The 23,598-nt window shown below is 51.2% G+C and overlaps 6 protein-coding genes across 6 annotated transcripts; 2 read left to right on the top strand and 4 right to left on the bottom strand.

The window, feature by feature from the left end:
• Positions 1 to 959: 959 nt before the first annotated feature.
• On the bottom strand, positions 960 to 1,403 carry N0V89_001660 (uncharacterized protein; the record flags this gene model as incomplete). The annotated part of the gene is made up of 2 exons (XM_056210471.1): positions 960 to 1,352; positions 1,398 to 1,403. 2 exons carry the CDS (start codon positions 1,401 to 1,403, stop codon positions 960 to 962), a joined length of 399 nt encoding a protein of 132 aa, XP_056077293.1.
• Positions 1,404 to 1,890: 487 nt separating this feature from the next.
• On the bottom strand, positions 1,891 to 2,360 carry N0V89_001659 (uncharacterized protein; the record flags this gene model as incomplete). Its single annotated transcript, XM_056210470.1, has 2 exons — positions 1,891 to 2,283; positions 2,355 to 2,360. The coding sequence occupies 2 exons, from the start codon at positions 2,358 to 2,360 to the stop codon at positions 1,891 to 1,893; spliced, it is 399 nt and encodes a 132-aa protein (XP_056077292.1).
• Positions 2,361 to 7,213: 4,853 nt separating this feature from the next.
• N0V89_001658 (uncharacterized protein) lies at positions 7,214 to 8,170 on the bottom strand (the record flags this gene model as incomplete). Its single annotated transcript, XM_056210469.1, has 1 exon — positions 7,214 to 8,170. The coding sequence occupies one exon, from the start codon at positions 8,168 to 8,170 to the stop codon at positions 7,214 to 7,216; it is 957 nt and encodes a 318-aa protein (XP_056077291.1).
• A 1,711-nt stretch (positions 8,171 to 9,881) lies between these two features.
• RLP24 (ATPase-activating ribosome biosynthesis protein) lies at positions 9,882 to 10,539 on the top strand (the record flags this gene model as incomplete). Its single annotated transcript, XM_056210468.1, has 2 exons — positions 9,882 to 9,932; positions 9,982 to 10,539. The coding sequence occupies 2 exons, from the start codon at positions 9,882 to 9,884 to the stop codon at positions 10,537 to 10,539; spliced, it is 609 nt and encodes a 202-aa protein (XP_056077290.1).
• Positions 10,540 to 19,136: 8,597 nt separating this feature from the next.
• Positions 19,137 to 19,703, bottom strand: N0V89_001656 (uncharacterized protein; the record flags this gene model as incomplete). Its single annotated transcript, XM_056210467.1, has 2 exons — positions 19,137 to 19,603; positions 19,700 to 19,703. 2 exons carry the CDS (start codon positions 19,701 to 19,703, stop codon positions 19,137 to 19,139), a joined length of 471 nt encoding a protein of 156 aa, XP_056077289.1.
• Positions 19,704 to 20,413: 710 nt separating this feature from the next.
• AFG3 (AAA ATPase afg3) lies at positions 20,414 to 23,316 on the top strand (the record flags this gene model as incomplete). Its single annotated transcript, XM_056210466.1, has 2 exons — positions 20,414 to 22,454; positions 22,505 to 23,316. 2 exons carry the CDS (start codon positions 20,414 to 20,416, stop codon positions 23,314 to 23,316), a joined length of 2,853 nt encoding a protein of 950 aa, XP_056077288.1.
• Between the last annotated feature and the right edge of the window lie 282 nt (positions 23,317 to 23,598).

Genomic DNA, 23,598 nt, shown 5'->3' with positions numbered 1-23,598 from the left:
GACTCGCACGGCATTTCCTATCCATTAGATAATGTCCTCCAAAATATAAAGAAATGTTATCATACATCCTTCCAACCGCCGTTCCGACTCTGTATTCTATAGCAGAAAACCCGTGCAATATGCACGCAGTTTGACGTCCTCCACCATCGATACGAGCGCTAAGATACAGCGAACTTCGACCTCGCCCTCAGCCGTGCCCCGTAGAAGTATAGCGCCCACATTCCAATCTGTCGCCGTTAGTGGCAGCCATACCCGTCACTCAGCTCAGACTTACAATGCCCATGACACTCAATCCACCCAGCAGACTAAGCCCCTTTGCAACACTGAGGTCAACGTACATCGACCTTGAAAACAACACCGAACCGAATGCGAACAGTGAACGAGAGAAGTCGTTGCCTGCGAACAGCGACGCCTCATACTGCGGGTACGACCGTGGAACATAGTCTAGCACTGTTAGCATCGCGACCAGCGCCACTTCGCCCGTCCTACTGACCGAATATGCACTGCAAGATAATGTACACACTGATTGCATAGATTGTGCAGCCTACGACGGTGCCCATCCAGTGAATGCTTGGATCTGCGAGCCATGCAAACATGAACAGGCCGATTGTGGGTCCGAAACAAGCGATGAGTGCGGGTCGAAGGCGGAATTCCTGCTCGCGGAAGCCGTTTTTGAGGACGTCTGGGATGACGTAGAAGTGTAGGTAGGAAAAGTACATGGCCATGGCGATGATACAACCGACCTGTTTACAGGATTAGTGCAGGCCCTAACGGGACAGACATTTAGTTTGCAGGCTGAGGGGTGACTGACTATGATGCTGGCGAATACAAGGCCCGTCTCTCCGACGTTGAAACCGTACATGACGGGATATACCTCCGCGAAAACCTCGAAGAAAGAGTAGTAGATGCCGTAAATTAGGGAAGTGTATACGTTTACGAAGGTAATCTGTTACACGCCGTCAGTGATGTTCCGCCTGCTGAGAACGGAGACGTACAGCCGGGTCCTTAATTGCAATCTCAATTGGTTTCCAGGTGGCGTCGACGATTATGGCACTAAGTGGGGTATCTTTTCTCTCAATCTCAGTCTGCGACCGGATCTTGTCGTTCCCGGAAGCCTTGCGTAGACGTGCCGCGCGGTTCAATAGGATATTCGAAGGCGACGTCTCGGGAAGAAAGAAGAACATCAGAAGGAATATAGGACCAGCCATCCAGAGAACTTCCCATTGGGACCAGCGCCAATTTTTGGCGTAGACAGCGAAACCTGAAAGCAAGGGACCGAGGGCCGGTGCGGCGAAGGCGGCCGAAACCCAGAACGCCATCGCGTATGGTTTATATAGAAGTGAAAACATGTCCTATCATTTGTTAATCAACGACTTGGTGTTGTTGCTATGACTTACTCCCATGCTTGCGCCTCCGTTGGCCAGACACGGACTACCGAAAAAGCCGAGCAGGAAACGCAAAACGAGAAGGCCTCCTAGGTTATCAACTAAGGCAGTGGGGAGAGCTAGGATAGTGAATACGGCGAATGTGGTGATGTATGGGATGTTTCTCCCGAACTGTGGAACTATAGGCAAGGTGAGCGATGCACTCCTGCATTAACACTGAAAACATACCTTCTGACAACGGAGCGAAGAGCAAAGGACCCATGCCGTATCCTGGACGCTGTCAGCTTCCACAAACATAACTTTCTCGGAGAGAAATCGTCGAGCCATTGACACAATGCGAACTCTTCCATACCTAAGACGTAGAGAGCTAGGCCAAGGGAGGCCTTGAATGGCGCCACACCGAACTCGATCTGTACCAACACCTCGCTGGATACATAGATACTGCTCGAGCAATATACCACGAAAGTGTAAAGGTCGATCACAAACGCCGTCCATATCTTCTTCTTCAGGGACCAGTTCTGCGTGGACATGTCAGCATTTCTGCTTGTATATTTGAGGCATTACCTCTCACCTGCGGGTTATCTGGATCATCTGTAGAATACCAGTCAACGAGTGTCAGACCATCGCCAGTCTTTATCGGTGCAATCGGTCTCGACTCTGTTCTCTCTATCGCCGCTTGTTCATCTTGACGCAGCCGTTCCGCGGTATACGGAAGTGATTTTGTCCTCGTGATGTTGGAAGAGGCCGGACGTAGCCCTTCCTTCGAGTCTGATGTACTCGTGGAGATTTTCTCGATTTCTCTGAAGGAGCCATCAATGGTTTCTTCGATCCCGGCTTCGGGGTCTTGGAAAGTGCTACCATTCCTGGGCCCCTGCTTTTCGATATCGTCGGGGTTGGCCTGCGCGGGGGCCGCGGATTGGTTTGTAGGGTTCCTGCTCGCACGACTAGAGCGTCTTGAAGCAAGCTGACCTTCATCGTAGGAGTTGGGACACTGGAAGTTGGCAGCTTCCTCTGGATATTGGAAGACGCTGTTCTTCGTCAAAACACGAACGAGCCGGCCGAAAGGCGCGTCTCGAATGAGCGCGTTTACCATCCCGGCTTCCGATTTCGAGCTGGATAAGCAGTCGCGTAAACCTTGTGGTAAATAATTGTCTGTACAACACTGCTGAGGGTCTTCTTGATACCAGAAGAGATGATGATGTTGGTCTTATCGGATATTGATTTCAAGTTTTGAGCTTCGTAAACGTGTCCCCTTTATGATTGTGCAAATTACAAAGCTTCACCCTGCAACAGAGCCTCTGATTACATTATGACCCCTTCGCCTGCCCGCTATCAAACAACATATCCAGCTAGTGTGTCGCTATGTAACTGAATCTGTATTACGGCAGGTTCGACGTGATCTGATTTGTAGAGCCGGAGCGCTACATCGTAGATTTTGGCAAATAAGTGGCGATCTATCGCTAGCTCATAGTAATCAGAAACCACGAAGACGGACAACAAGAAGAACATCACGTGCGCCAAGAGGGGATTAGCTTACCGTCCGCGGAAGATCCGGATTACTTCAAAAAGGCTTGATTCTTGAATGTCAAGGACACATTCCATATCACTCGGACAAACTTTATTGCGATGCGGTCTGCAACCACGGGCATGTCGGTGATCCAGTGGCGGGACACGCAATAGAACAAGGCGCCCTCTAATAGAGCTGGACAGGAACGGATAAAGCCGAGAGCAATCAACCACGTACAATTCGCTCTCAGCAGCTGGAGGCTCTTTTTTGTGATCGGACCGATTAGTAAACATTCACTCCAGCACACGAAGTGGGAGGAGATGTCCGCTAGTGCGGATTAGTGAACAGACAATCATTTAGATGAGTCAACGAGTCATACAAATGCGAACTCCAATCAATTCCCATTTAGATTCGTAACCGTACCAGTGGAACTCCACCGAAACGATAATTTTACGACTCAAACGGCGGTGTCCCCAGCTCATTCAAATACATCCCGCTACGCTCCGATTGAATCACCCATTGTTTCCACGGCTTGAAACTGATCCATATATTCATGTTCTTCGAATCTCTCCGCTCGTCAGTTGACAGATACTGCACGCCCTCAGATCCCATTCCTGAGCCCGCGGAAAGACTTATCGCTTTCGTCTGCACTCGCGCACTACTCGTGGTGTAATAAGCGAACTCAGTGACATGTTCAATCGAAGTTCCTGTCGTGATGAAGCCATGCCCGCGCTGTAACGCCGTAGTGTAGAGTGGTGAGGTTGGTTGGGATGAATTAGTTCCCAGGACAGCAGCAAGGGCTGCCCCGAGACGTGGTGAGTTCACCAGCATGTCGCGTGGGTCAGTGGAGTTGTAAACAGTTCCGATATCGAAGTTGGGAACACGATCGCCTGCAGTGTGTAAGCTTTGAATGTCACAGTACCATCGCAGTCGAGACTTACCTAGGAAGCCCGCCATGTGATACGTTGGTTCTAGGCTTACGCTTCCAGTTATCGTAAATGGTAGAACATCTTCGTTGTGGCTATGTACGACGGCATTGACGTCTGGATACCTCTTCAACACTTCGCTGTGAATGTATCGCTCAGCATATCCACCCTCCGTACCGTTGACGCCCGAGCCGTCCGAGACCAGGTACTCCCCGATATCTTGAATACCTGAGACGATTCCAGCCCCCATCTGAAGAGCAATGAAAAAGGTATTGTTATTATTAGGGTTTCGCACGCTGATGTGACCGAATGGGTCAAGGACGTTGAGGTAGTCCAGGACATGATTCGCCGCGATGAGCGTAGAAAGGCTTGCTGTCAGGTTAACCATCTCGAACCTATTGTCGTATTCTCGGGAAGGTTTCAAAGAATGATACTAAATGACCGGATCGAGGCGAAATTAAAAGATTTTTCCTTTCTTCAGCAAGCTGAGCTCCATAACGGTGGGCGACGATCATTGAGCGCTAAGGCACCATGACGCGGCGATGCAATTGGGGTAGCACAACACAAAGGCGGGGTTCGCAGGAATAGAAGCTGTTATGGAGAACCTCGGGGCTGTTAACTGTGAGGATTAAATTGCGGGGCAGTATGCAGCCAAACAGCAATGGCGCACCACTACTTTTGACTTTGATACGGTTTAGCGATCATCCTCAACCATGTTAATCTCCACAGGGCATCTCGGTGTTTCGGGAACGATAGAAACGGTACATCCGCAGACTTTTTGAAGATTGTTCTGCTAGTTGAGTTTGATAGCCACGATATCCGCAAAAAAGATCCGATGGTATCAGCGCCTGATGCCACAAGATCCTCCTCACTTCTGAGGCGAGCCCTCCCTTGCAATGTGTCGGATCGATCCATTGGAAGACATTATCACACATCAAAAATAAAACTCAAGAGCTGGTTCAGTTGCAAATCTTCTTCTATTGCGCAAAAGCTAAGCGAATGTAACGAGCACAAATGCTCCAGCTAACTATACACTCCCCTAGCTGTTGATTCCTCCAAAGCTTCAACGACGGATCTCTAAATCAAGATCATCGTCGATCTAAGCGTTGCACAAGAGACGGCCACCCTCGCCAGTGTGTGCGCAAACTCCGTCAAGCTGGTTGCCATCGCGGTAGAAAGAGCAGCTGTCGCCGTTGTTGTGCTGGCAGTTGTTGGGGCAGTTGCATGCTGCGTCTGTTGCGGTGATTGTCAGTTCAGCTCTTTAATGTAAGGCTTCTAATGAGGACACGAACCTGGGTCGGCGGCGATGAGAGCGGCGCGCGCTGCAGGAGCGGGGTTAACCGCTGCGCCGATGGCCGAGGAGGCGAAAAGGGCGGTGATGGTAACGGCGATGATGGTCTTGGAGAACATGTTGAAGGTTTTGGTAATTGAAGCTGGAAGCTTGAAGTGTGAATGAGTTGAGTGTTGAGTGTTGGTTGGAAGTGGTGATTGAGGTGTTGTGATGATGGACTTGAGGTGGAAATCGAGGGGATACTTATAGGTTTTCGAGAGGATCAGTCATGGAGCTGTGTGCCTTGTGTCCACAGTCAGGATTCAGTACAATGACGATGTTCGTAGTGAATAGACTGCGATCATCATGTCTGCTAGCCGGATGGATGCTTTGTCTCGCACGAAGTGATCCTTCACTTGAGTGGAGCTTGTCGACGGAGTACAAGGCAAACGCAGGATTGATCGATCTTCAAGCTTCATGCTGGTTGTTGTTGCGATAGTCTACTGCGTACACGGCCTTGGGTGGTTGTCCAGGAGGTATGCGCACTGTGAACAACCTCATTGGCCGACCACAGTGAACAGCCACGCTCCTCTCAGCCCCGTCGACTACGGACCCGACGAAACTTCACGATCATACCACTTAGACCCATCGACTGACGTCAAGCATCCAGCATAAGTCCATGGAGTTGTAACAATGCACGGTGTAGGCCACCCCCGCGCCACAGCCGTCGGGCCGCTGATCGCTAGGCTGATAACCGAGACCTGAGTATTCTCGCGCGAGCGGAGGATACTGTTACGTGACTACCGAAATCTTAGGGCTGATCAGGGGTGTTTATGGAATGGGATTGTTTCGGCCCCATAAGCCCCAGACTTAGCCCCAGGAACAGCGTACGCACGAGGCGGGTAAAGCCACCTAGTTCAGGCACCCCATGAGCTTGTTTCGACTAGATCAGCTTACACTCGCACGACTGGGGTACAGCAGAGCCTCAAAACGTCGATCGAAATACTTCATTGGGCACGTGGCAGTGAATGCGGAATCATTCGCGAAACAGACACCGAGATCTGCAGTACCGATAGCATTTAAGGCAAACGCCGACCCCATATTTTCTGTTTTCGACCAGCATGGCCCTGTATCGTTCCATACGATCGGACTCGAGTGATCTACCGGTCGGAGGCAGGAACAGAAGCCGGGCGAATACATCACCAGATTCAGCTTCGCTCATGCTTCTATTCCTGGAATTGGTTAACGAAGGGCAATACGCAACTACTCTTCTTGCTATCTACAATGAAGTATGGTCAGCTACATAAGATGCGCGTGAGTTCGACTGCTGCTAGCTCTTCTGCGGAATCATAACAAGACCCCTTCAAATAATTCTGATGCTATCACAATCGACCTTTTTGTGACTACCAAGAACATCGGACGACCCTCAGCTTCTGTTGTACACTAGCCCTACTTCTCGCGGGCCCGCAAAATCCTTTGCTGATCTCTCTTGCCTTACCTTTCTTGGCTTAATGATCTTCGGTACACTGTAGGACATTATTGGTGAGCAATACGAAGAGGAAGCGCACTGAAGGGTGCTGCTAGAGCATTGTCAGTGCTATCGTTACCCCTTAAGGTACTTACTACAAGTCACTTTTCTGGAAAGCACCCGGTACCACCTCACAATATCGGCTCATGAATCCGGTGTATCAGACTTAGAGCTCCAAGATTGTTTTCTTCATGCGTTATGCATCATCTTAGCATTGTGAGGGACGATCGTAGCTGCTTTTGAATATTCGTGCGATAAACACCGACCACTATGTTCCATTACTATGCTTACGTAGCGTTGGAACTCGGGGTACACTAGGAACCTTTTGGTTTTCTTTCCCTAGTCCATCCTTTCAATATATGCTCGCATACTTACCTCGTTCGTACCAACGCTTTCGGAGTGACACGTCAAGCCTGTCGTAATTTCAGTGTGCCTTAAGCCCCGTGTTGCCTTGTCTTGGGGGCCGGCAGTTGCCTCACACCATCGATAGATTCGGAAAGAACAAAACACATTCGACTTCGTTTGGTCTTTCTTCTGAACATCGTCATCTATTCTATTTACTTCTCCGCCGAACGCAACGCTCCCTCCACTGCTCGCTCATAATTTACTGCCCTCCACCCTTTTAACCACAAACCCAACCCTCGGGAAATGCACATCAACATCCACCTCCCCCTTCTCCTCTGGTCGAATGACCACCTCCTCGACACCCACTTCCACCAGCCGTCCCAGAGTAGGATTCCCCCTCCCCGTATCATCCGGCACAACACTAACAAGCGCCCCCTCCACGATCCCCCTCTTCCCATCTAACTCGTCATTGGGTGCCGTAGCCGGAGGAACAAGTCCCAACCCCCGCTTCCCTTGGATTTCGCGAATTGCGGATTTCCAAGTAGTGTCCTCAGGCTCGATCTCCGTTTGCAGATCGGGCAGCGAAGCGACGTGTGCTTCGAAGCGGTGAAACCATCTCCACACGCCAGGATATCGATGTTCGTTAAACACAACCTGAGCGACGTCCTGCCCGTCCTCACCCACACTCCCGCCCGTGAGGTCGTACACGCCCTTCCCCTTCGCAATGTCCGTGCCCCACTTTAGCTGGTAGTAGAACGCTACGTCCGCGAGACTCGGTGTCTCTGTGGGGAACAGCCACTTGTCAGTAGAGCAGAGCGTGGGCTCTAGCAGCGATAGGTGCGTTTCGAACGCCCCAAGATTTTGCGGGATTTTAGCTGCGAGTTTAGCGGGATCGAGAGGGTGCCCGATTAGCTGGCCGCGGTCGGTGCCGAAAGGGGAGGTCCAGACGGAGGGGGGGATGAGGCCGGTTGTTGTGCGGAAGAAGGGGCGGTCTATCCAGAAGCTTGCGAAGCCTCGTGCGAGACCTTTGTAGTTCCAGCCTTGGATGGGTGGGTATACGCTGCCATAGCCCTCTTTTGTGGGGAAGAAGTGCTCCAGGGCTTCGATGATGAGGGATGTGTCGCAGTAGATGTCTTTCCCGATGGCTACGACGGGGATCTTGCGGTAGGTGAGGCCGAATGTTTTTGTCAGTAGTGGTCTGGGGAGCATGGAGGGGACGGTAATATATGCTGTGATGGGTTAATGTGACTCGAAAATGCGTGCATTGGATAGTCGCGTAGAAGTGAAACAGCAATGAATTAACGTGCCACAGTGGTCAAGGAGTCGTACAAAATGGTATTTGCTTGAGGCGCAGTGCGAGACGGACTTTGTTCGTAAAGGCACTTGCTGTAGTGAGTGCGTCAGCACTCCCCTCTCTACGTGCACTGGGGCATTGTTGTCGTACACTGATACCCGAACAGGAGGACAGGCAGCTTTGTACTTGGTGGCATTGTGCTGGATTCAGTCTCGCGGGAATATCCTGTGAGTCAACCTTATGATCGTTCGCTGTTCGCAAGTGTTCGCTATTCGCAAGGACTCTCAAGTCATCGTCCCAAGTGCTGTGTCTGGGTTGGTATGCTTGCCTTTACCCCACAGCACCGAAGTCAGCAACCCCGCGTGAGAAACCGAGGCTCCCTTGATGCGAACGGACGAGCTGGTCTTCGAGCTGTTTCGTGACATTTAATGTATGCAACGGTAGCCGATTACTGCCTACCAGTACGAAATAATGCTAGGAAGCTGTAGATGATATGCTCAGGTCCGGTATATAAGGCATTGGTGGTCTGTGAAGACGTGCCCGTTCTTTAGTCCCATGGTATTTGCTATTTTGATCATGTACGTGTCGAGCTTTCTTGAGAGATTGTCCGTCGTAGCTGATCGAGAATGATTATGTGATTCTGAGCGTATTGGGGGAAAATGCTGTTTTCATTCAGGCCTTCCAGACCCAGAATTCGCGAGTGGTGATATCGATACAACAAGAGCTAGAAACGCCCTCTCCTCCATTCCTGACCCAAATAAACGCCTTGCTGAATGCTATACAACACAGCTATGCAAATATAGTATAGTACATGTCGTGATACACATCCGTGCGTATGCCCGCGGCGACCATCGCCACGCCACTGCCATCCAACGGCATTCTTTATTTGATCTCCTTCTCTATTAACTCCTTCGCTTCGTTGACCTTAGTCGCAAGGTATGGACTGCCTCCTCGATCGGGGTGGTTCAACAGCATAAGCTGGCGGTGCTTCTTGCGCAAGAGTTCTTTCGTTACGCCGCGTTCCCTAATCGTTTGTTAGCTTCCATTTTCCAAATTCATGCAACGCCACCGCTAGTGCCAATGCATTCCTCCTCCTCTTTCTTTTCGTCTATGCTGGGGCGAACGTACGGCATTTCCAATATCAGCGCAGCCTCCTTCCTCGTCATCTTGGGTTCAAATCCGCCCTTGTAGAATCCTCGTCCTAGCGCACCCGCTGACCCTGATCTCCGTAATGCGACGAGACCCGCGCGACCCTACAACTTGATTAGCACTTGGCCGTCCCTCAATGCCAGGGCACCTACGAAGAAGGCCGCGGCGCCGAGCCCGATACCCCAAACCCAGAGCGACATTCCTAGCGGTCCGGATTTCTTTTCCTGCGGTTGCTGCTGCTGGGGCGGAGACGGCGATTGATAGGTGGGAATCTGCTGGTTCTGGAGCGACATGAGTGATGCGATGAAGCTCTCGCCGCTGGAAAAGTTCAGGATGCAGGGCGAGCGCGCGGCCAATCGGAGGCGAGCAGGCCGCGTGTGGGGCGAGGCGAAATCTTGGCGGCGGGTCGAAAAATAATCTCCAACTGCGACGCTACTCCAGCATACTATCACGGCACCCGCCTGAAGGACTGCCACCATGAGAATCGAGACGTGCTACTTCTGCTCTTCGCCGGTTTACCCGTCTAAGGTATGTGCTGTTCTGACTTTTGCAACGCCGTGTACTGATCAGATTACAGGGTATAACCTTCGTCCGCAACGATGCCCGCGCCTTCCGCTTCTGCAAGTCCAAATGCCACAAGAATTTCAAAATGAAGCGAAACCCCCGCAAGCTCGCATGGACGAAGTCTTTCCGCCGCGCACACGGCAAGGAAATGACCGTCGACAGCACACTCGCCTTTGCCGCACGCCGCAATATCCCCACGCGCTACAACCGCGACCTCGTCCAGACGACACTCAAGGCTATGGGCCGTGTCTCTGAGATTCGTGCGAGGCGCGAACGCGCTTTCTACAAGGCGCGCATGCGGGGTAACAAGGAGAGGCAGAGGGCGGATGATAGGAAGTTGGTTGAGGAGAACCAGCATCTGTTGCCGCCGAGTGAGAGGTGGGCGGTCGCACAAGAGGAGGTCATGGAGGTCGATGTTGATGCGGTCAAGGAGAAGGTTGCGAAGAGGAGGAAGGAGATTGAGGAGGATGAGCTGAGCGAGGAGGAGGTCGCGGTGCCGAAGATGAAGAGCAAGAGGAAGTTGAAGATGAAGGTTGGTGGTGGGGTCGAGGCGATGGAAGTTGACGACTGATCGGGATGGGAGCGAAATTACGCATGGATAAGTGCGAGTGGGACGACTCGCGATAGAAGTGTAGCGATGCATATCTTTGAGATGCGAGGAAGGCGATCAGCATCGGGCGTTAGGCGTCTTGGAAAAAGCACGGTTAGGTCATGAATCGATACCAATTCAGCATTCAGCACTCTTGCACTAATATTTCTTTGTCGGGCTGTAATTTACACTCTTGTCAACACCGTCTCTGATATGCAACGCCCCACGGAGAAGCTGACAAGCAGATGTACAACAAACTGTCCGATAACTGTAAACATGCCAGGCGATTTCGAGAGGCAGCAATTAATCTCTTAGGAGCGGCGATCTCCAATACAAGCATTCGATACAGGCAGTGCGACCTCAAACACAGTAGGACACGGCGGGGTGTTTTTGATAAAATGTTAGAAACCTATATTCAATACTTGGTCGTGTGAGTTCTTCTTCACTCCGAGAGCGTTGACGAACCGCGCGTCTGTTCATCCAGCTAGGATGTCTCGTATCTTAGTGAGGTTCGGCGTCGAATGCCGCACGTAAAACTACACTGTCTGCAGTCAAGTGAGACAGTATAAGATGGCACTGGGGGGGATATTCCACGTAGAGGAGCAGGCGGTGCTGCTGCAGCGTTGCTAGAAGGCGATCGAGATGGCAAATTTAGCGGCTGAACTGATTGTAAAAGTTTCCAGACTGTGTGCTGTAAATTTGGCCGTCGCGCATCGTGTCATTGACGCAAATCGATCAACACGGGTCAGCAAATGCGAGCCTGTTGTTTATAGCCCTTGCTTCCGTCTCTGTGAAGGTAGTGCAGAGGTAAGAAGCCAGAAGCAGTGGCCTAGCAACTCAGTTCGAGCCGGTATATCGTGGCCTTGATCGCTGACCCACCATGCCGAGTCGCGTTAATTTCTTACGATGTTTGCGTATCCTATCTTGAAAATCGAGAATATTTTGTTTTCTTCTTGCAACGTTTTGTGTGCTCGCCCTGATGATGTAGTCACGACTTCTGTTGACAAGGTCCGTGCTGGTGGAAGCCCAAGGGTTGGGGGACGACACCAGTCTGAGGACTGCTAGGTCGTAGGCGTGGTGATTAAGGTCTAGTATTTCCGATGACAATATTGAAGTCTTCGCAAACAATATTCGAATACTTAACCACACCGCTCTGAGTGGTCCACGGGAGGGATGGTTCAAAACGTTGAGTTGCCATTCGCCAAATCGACTTCGATATATCTTGTTGATCGCCGCGACACACGCTTTTACGAGAGTTGTCAATCCCTTGAGGAGGAAGTCAACACGATTATATATGGACCATGAGGGCCAGAGAAATGGCGTCTCGTCGATGATGGTTTGCAGTCGGAGGCCATAATCATCCTTCACCTGGGTCAATGCATCTGCTTCTTGTACCAAAAGCAACTCCATGTAGGTAGCTCCCTCCTTGGTAATTCCTTTATGATCGCTCTCCAATTTGCTTCGCCGCCGCACATCTTTGCCAATGTGTCCCCATGATACATACTTGGCTCCGTGCATTTTTTTCGCGTCACGGAGCTTTGCGAAATGCTGGAAAACCCCGAGCCCAAGAGACAAATTTGAATGTGTAATTTGGATGGCTAGAAGACTTTGTAGAAGCTCGGATACTTCGAACTTGGCTTGGTCGCATCGAGCCCACGCTTCGTTCAGGGCTTCAATACCTCGATGTCGGGGGTGGGAGATGATGAACCCTTTGATGATATGCAAGTAAACTGCAAGCGAGTGTAGAGCCTTCATGATGGAATGAAATCGAGCGAAAACAGATAGACGGAGTCGGTCGAGGTGGATTATCCGCTGAAGCGACTTCGATTGGATATTGTCCTTTTCGGGGCCAAGCTGAAGTTCGCTCTCAAGTATTCGCAATTGGTAATGGTATATCCGACAAGCATCACGGTTTGCATTTCGTAAGACCGCCTCTACGTCGAAATCGAAGCCGTCCCAGGTTTTCCATCCCAGCAGGAGCCATTGTGAAGGAGCATTAAAAAACGGAATTTGTGTTCTATACGGCGACTTCTGGACCCAAGGTTCCCAGATATCCGCTGGTAGAGGCTCCTTCACCGCTGACCAGGGGGAAGTGGTACGTGTTCCGAAGACCTCTGGCATCTTCCGCCAGGTAACGTCTTTTGCTTTCGGAACCAGGGCCGTTCTTCGCATATGGATTTGTGAAAATGACTTGCTTTTGAGAGCTAACCGAATAGTCGTAGCGCTTTTAAAAAACCTAAGAAAGCTTTCGAGGTGTCTGCTTTCGGACGACTTTGGAATCGCAAGAAGCGAAAAAGTCATAGTCGATACAAGCCCCTTTGTCGAGATAACGAGAATTGAATGAGCGCCTTTGCGAAAATGACTCTTAACAGCAGCCGATGTGGATCACGGGAGGACAATTGAATGGCGTTGTGCCGAGGTTAAGTGCGAATGCTAAGGTAGAATGCAGATAATGAGAAGGAAAGTGATGCACTTATTGCGCTTGTGAACATTAAAAAGACCGATGGACAACACATGGCGTCATATTGCGATATGGTAAGAGCGATGCGAAGAGGAAAAGACGCAGGGAACGCGAGGTTGCTCGCGAGATCTAGCCGTGCACTGGCCACAATGGTCGAAATAGGATTAGCCTGTCCTTCTCAAGCAACTCCAACCCGCGTAGAGGACAATGCAAGTAGTGATCTTCCATTTGCATTCGAGGCGCCTTGCATACTGGAATCTTGGAAGATAGACTTCCAAGCATGGGGTCTGTGACAATATGACGTTGGCGACCACGCTCATGGCATATATCGTAATCCAAGCGTTGTCGATTGCTACCATAGGTAGAGTATGTACAATGGTGTTTTCACATCTCCTGTCGATTCCATGCACTTGCTTCATGCATCTGAGCAAACAGCTTCACACGTGGCTGATCTGGATCAAGGCCCGCCCTAATGTACCATAGTAGCGACAGTTTCCCAGACATGCCAGTTTATGCAACCCCCTGGAGCCCACTCAAGTTCTTACAAGCACTTTCATTTTGTTGGCGTGAAGGCCTGATACAACCCGAGGGGCACCAGAATGTACCAAGGTTGTATCGGTGTATCACACCTTTTGGATGACTCTTCGACTTCCTCTCGTTGCACAGCGGCCACAGGTCGACGGCAAGGTAATATCGGTACTAGGTGGCGAGGCGAGCCGCAAGTTGTAACTACCCGTAGGTCTAGCTTCCGGCACTGCCAAAGCAACCTGCTCATGAAAGCAGGAATGAGATCCGTACAGGGTCTTTCGCCTTTCTTATTCGGACGCGCTTCACCGGTCGTATTATTGGTCTTGTTTGAATGTGCCTTACCGATCAAAGGTCTTCAGATTTTGGTTCTGTTTGATCGTGACCTATCGGTACCAGATTTTCTTGTGGTGCCGGGTGGCAAGCTTTGCTTGCTGAAAGAATTCCGCCTCAAATCGCTGCAGACTGCCACTGAAACGGAGTCCCTGTATCCAGGGCATGATTCGATAATGCTCGTTGCTCTTCGTAAAGCGTTCTAATCTCATCCACTCAACGATAGATGTTTCTCTGTCGGAATCTATTTTCCGGCGTAGGATCTGTTGGCTTTTTTCGATGACGTGTGCGGGGCCTCCAATGTCCGTGTTCATGACACGAAATAACGAAAGCTGATAGATGTCGTAACGCAAATGACCTATTTCGTAATACACAACAGAGAGCTTTGCATGGACGATTTGTAATTTGGTCCACAATGAACGCCTGAATCTAAGTTCGTGTTTCGAGATAGATTTTTGGCGACTGTATAATCGACTGTCGTCCATGAAGCCAACAAGCCTTCGCATTACATCGACGAAACCCGGAAGATCGGAAAGAGCAAAGACGGTGAGGGTTGGCCACATCTTAGGCTCTTCGTCTGCTAGGATGCTCAATTTTTCAAGCACGGAGTTTTCGATTCTGAACAATTGCTTTTGCTGGAGTTGACGTGAATATTGAGTGTAACCTTTTGCTTCAGTTCTAAGGTCGAGTCAGTACTGCCAAAGCATATGTAGCTTTTCATGTAGGAGCAGTGGACGCCACCGACTTGCCATGTTTTTCTTGACGAAAAATCTGGCCCCCCCTGCGTACAGACCGTTTTCAGAAGTAGAGTAATGTTGGTCGTGCATTACATGAATGAGGCAAAGCCATATCTTGGCGGAAGCCGACTAGCAATGCGAGATCCGACGTACCTGAATCCCACGATTCCTTTCTTGTGCTTCTCCTGCTGCCTTAAGTGCTTTCTATCCACAGACATCTTCCCCGTCTCGATGTTATTGTATTCATACAGCTGATAGAACTTCTGCATATGCTCAAGATAGCGTTTCCCAGCTGGCACGATTGGGCCTCGAAGCCTGTAAAGTAACAAGAGGTTCAGATCGTATTTCATACTAAAAGACTCGTGTGCAATAAGTCTCCGAAGATGTGATACTCGCAATCCAGCATCGTTCGGGAATATATTTGTTACGTTTTCGATGGGTTCAGCTAAGACAGCCTGCATCGCTGCGAGACGTCGGAATGGTAAGAGTCTCTCTCGAGCCCCAAGCTCCCGTTCGTAATAAGCACACAGAAAGGATACCACTTTTAGCTCGGGTGCTGTCGCTCGAGCTAGTCGTTCCCTCGTGTGTTGTAAAAGAGATTTCGCCCTTCGAATATCGCAACAATCTTTAGCATAACCAAAGTAGTACATGCTCAAAGCTTGTAAGGGTTTCGAAGAATCGAAATTGTAATCGAAGTGAAACACAGGTTCCCGGAAGAATCGGTATAGATCGCTGTAGGGAGAGCGATTTAAGTACGGTTCCGAAATCGCATCCTCTGGAAGTTTGTAAACACGTTGTCGTTTGCTGCGAATCAGAGGTTTAAAGCGTCTTCTAACGAGCACCGGCGCGGATCTCCTGGGTAGGACTTTGGCAGCAGACTGAGCAGACACAGCTACGTGTCGTATATGGAAAGCCTGATGCGCCATGTCCGCTCCGATAGACTTAGAATGTTATCCCGTATCTGCGTCGCAACAGAGTGCATAGCGGCATATGAACAGATTTCCTGCCAATGGCGGAAAATACTTTTTTGGGCACGACGTCAATGCATAGAGCGGTTCCTTACTGACGGGAGATATTTGGAAAGACTTGGTATAATGTGTGGTCATAAATGGAGGTTGTAGCTGATGAAAAATAGTCCATAGACCACCGCGAAGTCGTGGTCGCGTCTCGCATTTTGTACGCGCATTGTACGCTAACCGACTTGTAGCTAGCTCCCTTAGCCTCGCACCTCACCACTCCAGTAGACAACAACATGTATGCCTTTTAGCACTTGTGCTTAAAGCTACTTTTTGGAGTGCGTGCACGCCCCTCAAATTTCTTGTTCCTTTGAGCAGTCTTACACCTCGCCTTAGCCACCTGTTGCACGCTCTCACCATGCTAAGAGGTACTTGTTAAGCATGATACAACAGAGCTTATCTGAACTCAGAAATCCCCCGTGATAATTCCAAGCTTCACTAAATAATTCACATGGGCACACGCCCGAGCAACACCTCGAACTGCCTATATCGCTACTCTAATAGAATATCCGCCATGCACTAGGCCACCTACCATAACAGCAGAAGGTTGCCATTGGCCGATATAAGCCTCAACAGGACAAGCCAATTATCATGACCCGTTGACTATACGGAAGAACCTCTGCTTACAACAAACTCCTCCCCCCATCAACGTCCAGACAAACGCCCTGCTCAACATCAGCGCCAACCTCCGACTTCATGCAATACTCACTGTGAGCATACTAGCCTCCTCACTTGCCAGATAACACACCGCATTCCCGATATCCTCCGGCGTACTCAGACGTGCGAGGGGAATGCCCGCTAGAGGGATAGCGCGGCCTTCGGGTGTGTCTACGCCACCGAGAACAGGGGCGACCCTTTTTAATCAGCCTTAGCTCCCAGAGTCAAAATGTGAAGCTTACATCGCAGTCTCTCCCAACACAGGTTGCACGCAGTTATATCTAATACCGTGGCTTGCGTATTCTGCCGCCAGTCCGCGCGTGGTCTATCGTCATCAGCGAATTCCCAGACAGCGTCATGTCAGCCAGGGCAACTAATTTCATGCCATCCTGTTGCCTTCCCACGAGGACCTCGGCAATAGCACACAAGAACAGATATATACATACCGTAGTAACAGCACCCTTACTAGCCGCATACCACACCATCCTCGGCCGCGGCCTAATCGCACTCACACTACTCAGATTAACAACCACGCCCTTCTTACCCTGTGGTCCGGCTCGTCAGCGTTTCCCCCTTGAACCATCCAGTAGGAATTAAACCTCAAGCACCTTTCTCCAATCTCGAAGTCCATTTGTCTTCTACCAGAGAAGAGAGGCATATTGATTTGACAAGGTAACAAGGATGTTCTCCAATCTCGAAGTCCATTTGTCTTCTACCAGAGAAGAGAGGCATATTGATTTGACAAGGTAACAAGGATGGACTCACATTCTCAATCCAGAACTTTACCACCGTCCGCGCACTATGCAGCAAAGGCTTCACATTAACGCTCCACATGCGATCCACCTCCGCTTCGTCGATCTCGTGGCTTGGCCCAGCGACGTGCACGACGCCCGCGTTGTTCACCAGGATGTCCGGACCACCGAATATCTGGATGCAAAGATTGAGAGCGTAATCCCAATCGGAGGGCGAGGAGACGTCGCCGGTGAAGACGGCAGTACGGCTCGGGGGCAGGGAGGAGGCGAGGGCCTGGGCGGGTTGGAGGTTGAGATCCCAGATGACTACGCGCGCGCCTTCCTAGGAGGGGTGTGAGTTGGTAAGGATGAATCGAACAAGCTTTTGGAGAGAACCGTAGTGTAGCAATGAATAAAAAATGAAGTGCACGAGGGTCAAGGATCTGGACACAGAGGGGGTCGGTTGTAAAAGCTGATACTGACTTCGACGAATTTCCTAACGATACCGGCACCGAAGCCGGAACCGCCGCCCGTGACGATAGCGACTTTACCTTCGAGGCGAGGCGATGGCATCGTCGAATAAGTAGGATTGCAAAGCTGAAGTACTGGTAAAGATATGAGGGGAATGACTGAAAAACGAAAAGGCGCGTAGTCAAGTTGAAGATAAGCAGTGGGATGTAGTAGTACAATGAGGAGAGCTATCCCAACCCCGCATTTGGGGTATGCATGTCGTAGATTGGCCGCATGGTCGGAGCTAGTCAGCGAATAGGTGTGTAATGGTCCAGAACGGTGATTTGCACAGGTAGCCAGCCATGTTGGAGCACCTAACAGATTAGAATAGTGACAAAAACCGACGCACGTGTACACTGGGACATAAGGCGCAAAACAGCTTCGGTAACAATCGTATGAAATCTATACACAGGATGCAGTTGCTCAGTCTTGCGGTCGCAGATGTTCGGTCGGTTTCGGGCTGATGAGAGTCTCGTCTGGCTCCCGCGAAAAGGTTGTCTCGACCTGCCACTCCTTCTCCTCATAGAACAATATATTCATACAGTCAATGAACCTCTACCGTTCCATCTCTTTCTCTCCAGGTACGCTTACTCCTCTGAGTCGGCGAACTCAGCACGACCATGCTTCGAGTTGAGGTACTCGTTCCTATACCCCGAATTAGCGCCGGTCTGACATCCTCATCTCCGGTGTCCAAAATCCATCTGAACGGGATCGTCTCTTTCAAGGGCCCGATAATCCCCTCTCTTTTGCCGTCTTCGCATCCCTGGTCCTTCTCTCACAGGTGTTCCGGGTGTACTCACCTCTCAATAGCCCACTCCATAGCGCTGTACGCCAGGATAAAGGGCGGCACTACGTAGAGGACCTGGTTGCGCACCCTCCTGACGGAGTTCCAGACGCCCTTGGTAAAGAAGCCGGCGAACGGACGCTGGCGGTTCGAAGAAAGACCGTACGACACGATGCCCTTGGCGGGCTGACCTCCGCCCTCGTAGGGGTTGCCCCAGCCACCAATGTGCCATCTACGCACTCGGGTTAGCACTTCCTTCCTCTCATAGTTTCTGAGTGTGTATGATGGCGGGGCGATGCCAATTGATGGCGTCTTCGGGAGAGTTCGCGTGAGCGGAAGGGTGCAGGGCGACGTACGTGGCCTTGTGGCGAGCGCCGTTCGATGTGGATCCGCCGGCCATGGTGTTTTTGCGTGCAATTGAGCGGAGAGAGAGAGTGCGCGAGATCGTGTGATGTGGTAAGGCGGGTTCGTGGTTGGAGTGAGGTCTTGCGGCGAGCTTGGAGAACGGAAAAGCTTGGCGAGAGCTGACTCGATTGGGGAAAGTGGGTCGGCAGATGCCGGGAGTGGCCACTCACAGAAGGGGCGTTTGACAGCACAGAACGTCGACAGCGAGCTTAATGGTCTCGAAATCTGCGACATTTTACAATCCAATATGCTTTCGTGATAATATTTGCTTGACTATGAGCAAGTAAATTGACTAAATTGGAATCCTGTACTCCAAAACGACGACCTCAAAATAACCTCTCACTCATCCCTCGTAGTATGCAGCGCAGCGTATCAATGGCCATAGAGATCCAGCCAAAGGGTATCATAGAATTCGTCACCTTACGCAGGAATGCAGATCCCCTGCCCAATCCATAAGTTATCACAATCCACCTTCTCATTTCCTTTTAACCCCAACAGGTCTTCTACACCCAAACCATTCGCCGTTGCGATCTCGTAACACGTCTGCCCCTCCTCAACTTGAACTGCAGCAGTGCCTTCAGCACAGTGAACCTGCGGACGCCCAGGATCAGCTTCTGTACCACCAGCCCCAGACAGAATCCTGAAGATGAGAAGTAGGAAGACAATGGCAAGGAGTGCAAACGGGAGCATCATCTTCACGCTTTCGCGGTTGTTCTTCTTAAGCTGCGCATTGTTGTATTCAATCTCGGGTTCAGACAGAAGGGGCCGTTGGCCTTGTGGGTAGAGCTCGCCGTAGCGGTTTCCGGATGCCGACTCATAGATTTGCCCGTCGGGTGCGCGGAAAGTGTAGGTTTGCGTGTCGGCATCGTAGCCGGTGCGCTGAAAGCCTTCGGGGAGACGCTCGGAGTCCTGTAATAATGTTAGCAGGGACATATGATCGTGCAGGTGACTTCAACGTACGCTCTCACGGTCAGCCCAGCGACCCATGACGCAGGTAATTGATGCTACAAAGCTCTAAGAGATGAGTGTGGGATTAGTCGAGGAGCAACGTTGTATATCTGATGTGTAGGTTTGATGCGTTGGTACGGGGCGTAATGAATGCACAGGACTTTGTGCTGCAGTCAGCCTTCCGGTGAGTTGTGATGGAGAGCTGAGGGTGGAGTGACGCGCGTGCGCACATGCCTGATATGATGACACGATAGCTTGGCGTGGTTCGAGATCTTGATTGGCGATCAACGCGCGACAGCATATATGCCAGTTCTGAATTGCGGTGAAATGTTTATGGAATCGTAGGGTAAGAAGGCAAGTGTAGGACGCGTTCGCGAACGACTGATGAGGTGATGAGGTTGCCATTGAAACTAATGATGGCTCATAGAAAGGAAGCTCGTATATGGAATCAAAAATAAACCATGCAGTGACTCTAATGTTCCACGGAGATCGTGACGGTACGGTTATCATATGTTCGTGTCGATTGATACGAAGCCTGATAGTCCTCAATACATACCGAGCGTGCTGCGGGGCTTGTTTTCGGACGAATATAGTGTAGGAGCAATTGAAATGCAACGTAAGCCTATCATGCCACCTCTATTCGAAGATTGCACAATTCAAGAAGAGGCTCTTTATATGAGATCTTGCACACAGAGCAAGGTCCGGAAACGAATGAATGCGGTGATGTTCACAATGTCGGTGTTAGAGCTATGACTGGAAAGATCGACTTAGTCATCTGCCGCGGCGAAACTCGGACGAGCATTTTCGAAGACGACATCACCACCATACCTAACGCCGCTTGTCGCCCCATCACCCACGCGCCACTTCTGCAATCACCTGTCGTCCCCCTTGCATGGTCGGCTGCAGAGGCGCGAATCCCAACCTACCTTTCCCCCTCCACCCTCAATCCCGCAATGTCCACGCTTCTTCGCCGCTCCGGTCAAATAGCGCGACTGTCTAGACCTAACCTCCGCGCCGCCACATCAAGATCACCATTCGCCGTCCGCAGACGGATACCAGTCCCTCAGTGCATATACGCGCAGCAACACTCACGATTATTTGCCACCGGACCCCCGGAGGAACCCAAGGACAAAAAGCAGGATGAGATAGCGAAGGACAAACAGGACCAGGCTGAGAAGCCTGCGTCCGACAATGCAGAGAAGCAGGACGATGCGCGACCAAAAACGTCGAAGCTGTCGGAAGAGGAGGAGAAGCTATTAGATCAGCTTGTGTCTTTTGTGTCAATGGGCGTACCCAAGGCGCAGAAGCAGGCGATGCAGGATGCAGTGAATGAGATCAAGAAGACTGGAATACCGAAGGAGTTGCGCGAGGAGATGGACAGATTGCAGCGGGGTGAGAAGCTAGACTTGGCCACGGCGGCCAAGATCTCGCGGTTAACAACGAAGTTCGCGCGGAAATCGGCCGAGGATATGCTCAAGGCCAGCTCAGAGGAGCCACAGCAAAAGTCTGGAGCTCACGACCCGGGGCCAGGGCAGCCACAGGGCGAGAAGAAGAAGGGGGAGAAGGGCAAAGGCGGCCCGCAGTTTAGCGCTCCCCAGGCCATGGACTGGAATACCACACTCATCACCGCGTTCCTCGCATGGCTGACATACCGGATGATTGTGCCTGGAGAAAACACAAAGGAGATCACATGGCAAGAGTTCAGAACAACTTTCTTGGACAAAGGTCTTGTGGAGAAGATTGTTATCCTAAACGGCAACAGGGCCAAGGTACATCTACACCGCGAGGCCGTTGCGTCCATGTACCCAGATTCGCCTGCTACCAGCCAGACCTTCTACTACTACTTCACCATCGGATCCGTCGAATCGTTTGAAAGGAAGATGGATGATGCGCAGTACGAGCTAGGAATCCCTAGTCAGGAGCGTATACCCGTCTCATACGCCAATGAAATCTCCTGGTTCGGTACTCTTCTGTCATTTGGTCCTACGCTGCTTCTTCTCGGTTCCCTCTTCTACTTCACCCGACGCGCTGGTGGCGGCAGTAGCGGAGGTGGTGTTTTCGGCATGGGCAAGAGTCGCGCGAAGAAGTTCAACCACGAGACAGATGTCAAGGTCAAGTTCGCGGACGTCGCGGGCATGGACGAAGCTAAGCAAGAAATCACTGAGTTCGTTTCCTTTTTGAAGGAGCCAGCACGTTTCCAGAAGTTGGGTGCCAAGATTCCCCGCGGGGCTATCTTGTCCGGACCTCCAGGTACCGGTAAGACACTCCTTGCCAAGGCCACTGCTGGAGAGTCTGGTGTTCCCTTCTTCTCTGTCAGCGGTTCCGAGTTCGTCGAAATGTTCGTCGGTGTTGGTGCGTCCCGTGTACGAGACCTGTTCGCGAACGCTAGAAAGAGCACGCCCTGCATCATCTTCATCGATGAGATCGATGCCATCGGTCGATCTAGGGCTAAGCAGAATTTCGGCGGTGGCAACGACGAGCGTGAAGCTACTCTCAACCAGATCCTTACGGAGATGGACGGTTTCAACACCACAGAGCAAGTTGTCGTGCTTGCAGGTACCAACAGGCCTGATGTCCTAGATAAGGCTCTTATGCGACCTGGTCGATTCGACAGGCATATCAACATCGATCGCCCGACCATGGAGGGCCGTGCTCAAATCTTCGCCGTTCATCTGAAGAAGATTGTCACCACGGAGGACATTGAGTTCTTGAAGGGCAGACTGGCTGCATTCACCCCTGGCTTCTCTGGTGCCGACATCGCCAACTGTGTCAACGAAGCTGCTTTGATTGGTGAGTACATTCAAACTTCACCAATTGCCCCTTATACTGACTGATCATAGCTGCCCGCCACTCTGCCGAGTCCGTAACAATGGTACACTTTGAACAAGCCATTGAGCGTGTAATCGGCGGCCTCGAGAAGAAATCCCTCGTCCTCAAGCCCGAAGAAAAGAAGACCGTCGCCTACCACGAAGCCGGCCACGCCATCTGCGGCTGGTACTTCAAGTGGGCAGACCCGCTGCTCAAGGTTTCCATCATACCCCGTGGTCAGGGCGCGCTAGGATACGCGCAGTACCTCCCCAATGGCGATACGTACCTCATGAACGTAAATCAGCTAATGGACCGCATGGCCATGACCCTCGGTGGACGTGTGTCAGAGGAGCTGCACTTCGACGCCGTGACCTCCGGTGCCAGCGACGACTTCCGCAAGGTCACACAGATGGCGACCATGATGGTCACGAAGTGGGGCATGACCAAGAAGATCGGTTACATCTACTACGAAGATGACCAGCAGAACCAGCTTCAGAAACCATTCTCCGAGGAGACAGCCAAGAACATCGACATCGAGGTCAAGCGCATCGTCGACGAGGCGTACAAGCAGTGCAAGGATCTCCTGACCGAGAAGAAACACGAGGTCGGGCTTGTCGCTGAGGAGCTGCTGAAGAAGGAGATGTTGGGCCGCGAGGATATGATCCGATTGCTTGGTCCACGACCATTCGAAGACCCGCAGGACTTCCACAAGTACTTCGGCGGTAAGCACGGCAGGGTTCCCGGACTCATTGAGCCCCATGGCGGGGAGGGTGCTGTCAAGGGTCCGGTCGTGCCACCCAGCCCAGCAACGTTCAAGAGCATCACAGACGAGTGGAGGCGGTGAGAGCGGAAAAAGTCTTTCATTCCGTAGTGTATGGTCTGTTCGTTTTGCATAGGCGGGGTACGAGCTCTCTTTCCACTCTTCTACATTATGAGTTTTGAGAGCAAGGAAGACTGTATTATAGCATATCATAGATGCCCGCATGCCCGGGTTGTATGTATAGGTGTTGATATATCCCTTTCATATGTCCAATCGTTCCTGCAGAGTGCAAGATTCGTGCCTGGCCCTTCGGGATTGCTCACGCCAAGCATTGCTGCTTTAACACCTAGTGACTTGCTCACTCAC

This window comes from Didymosphaeria variabile, assembly GCF_027946475.1.
Source record: "Didymosphaeria variabile strain IMI 356815 chromosome Unknown scaffold_1, whole genome shotgun sequence".
In the NCBI taxonomy this organism is placed as follows: domain Eukaryota; kingdom Fungi; phylum Ascomycota; class Dothideomycetes; order Pleosporales; family Didymosphaeriaceae; genus Didymosphaeria; species Didymosphaeria variabile.
This window is presented reverse-complemented; position numbering and strand designations above follow the sequence as displayed.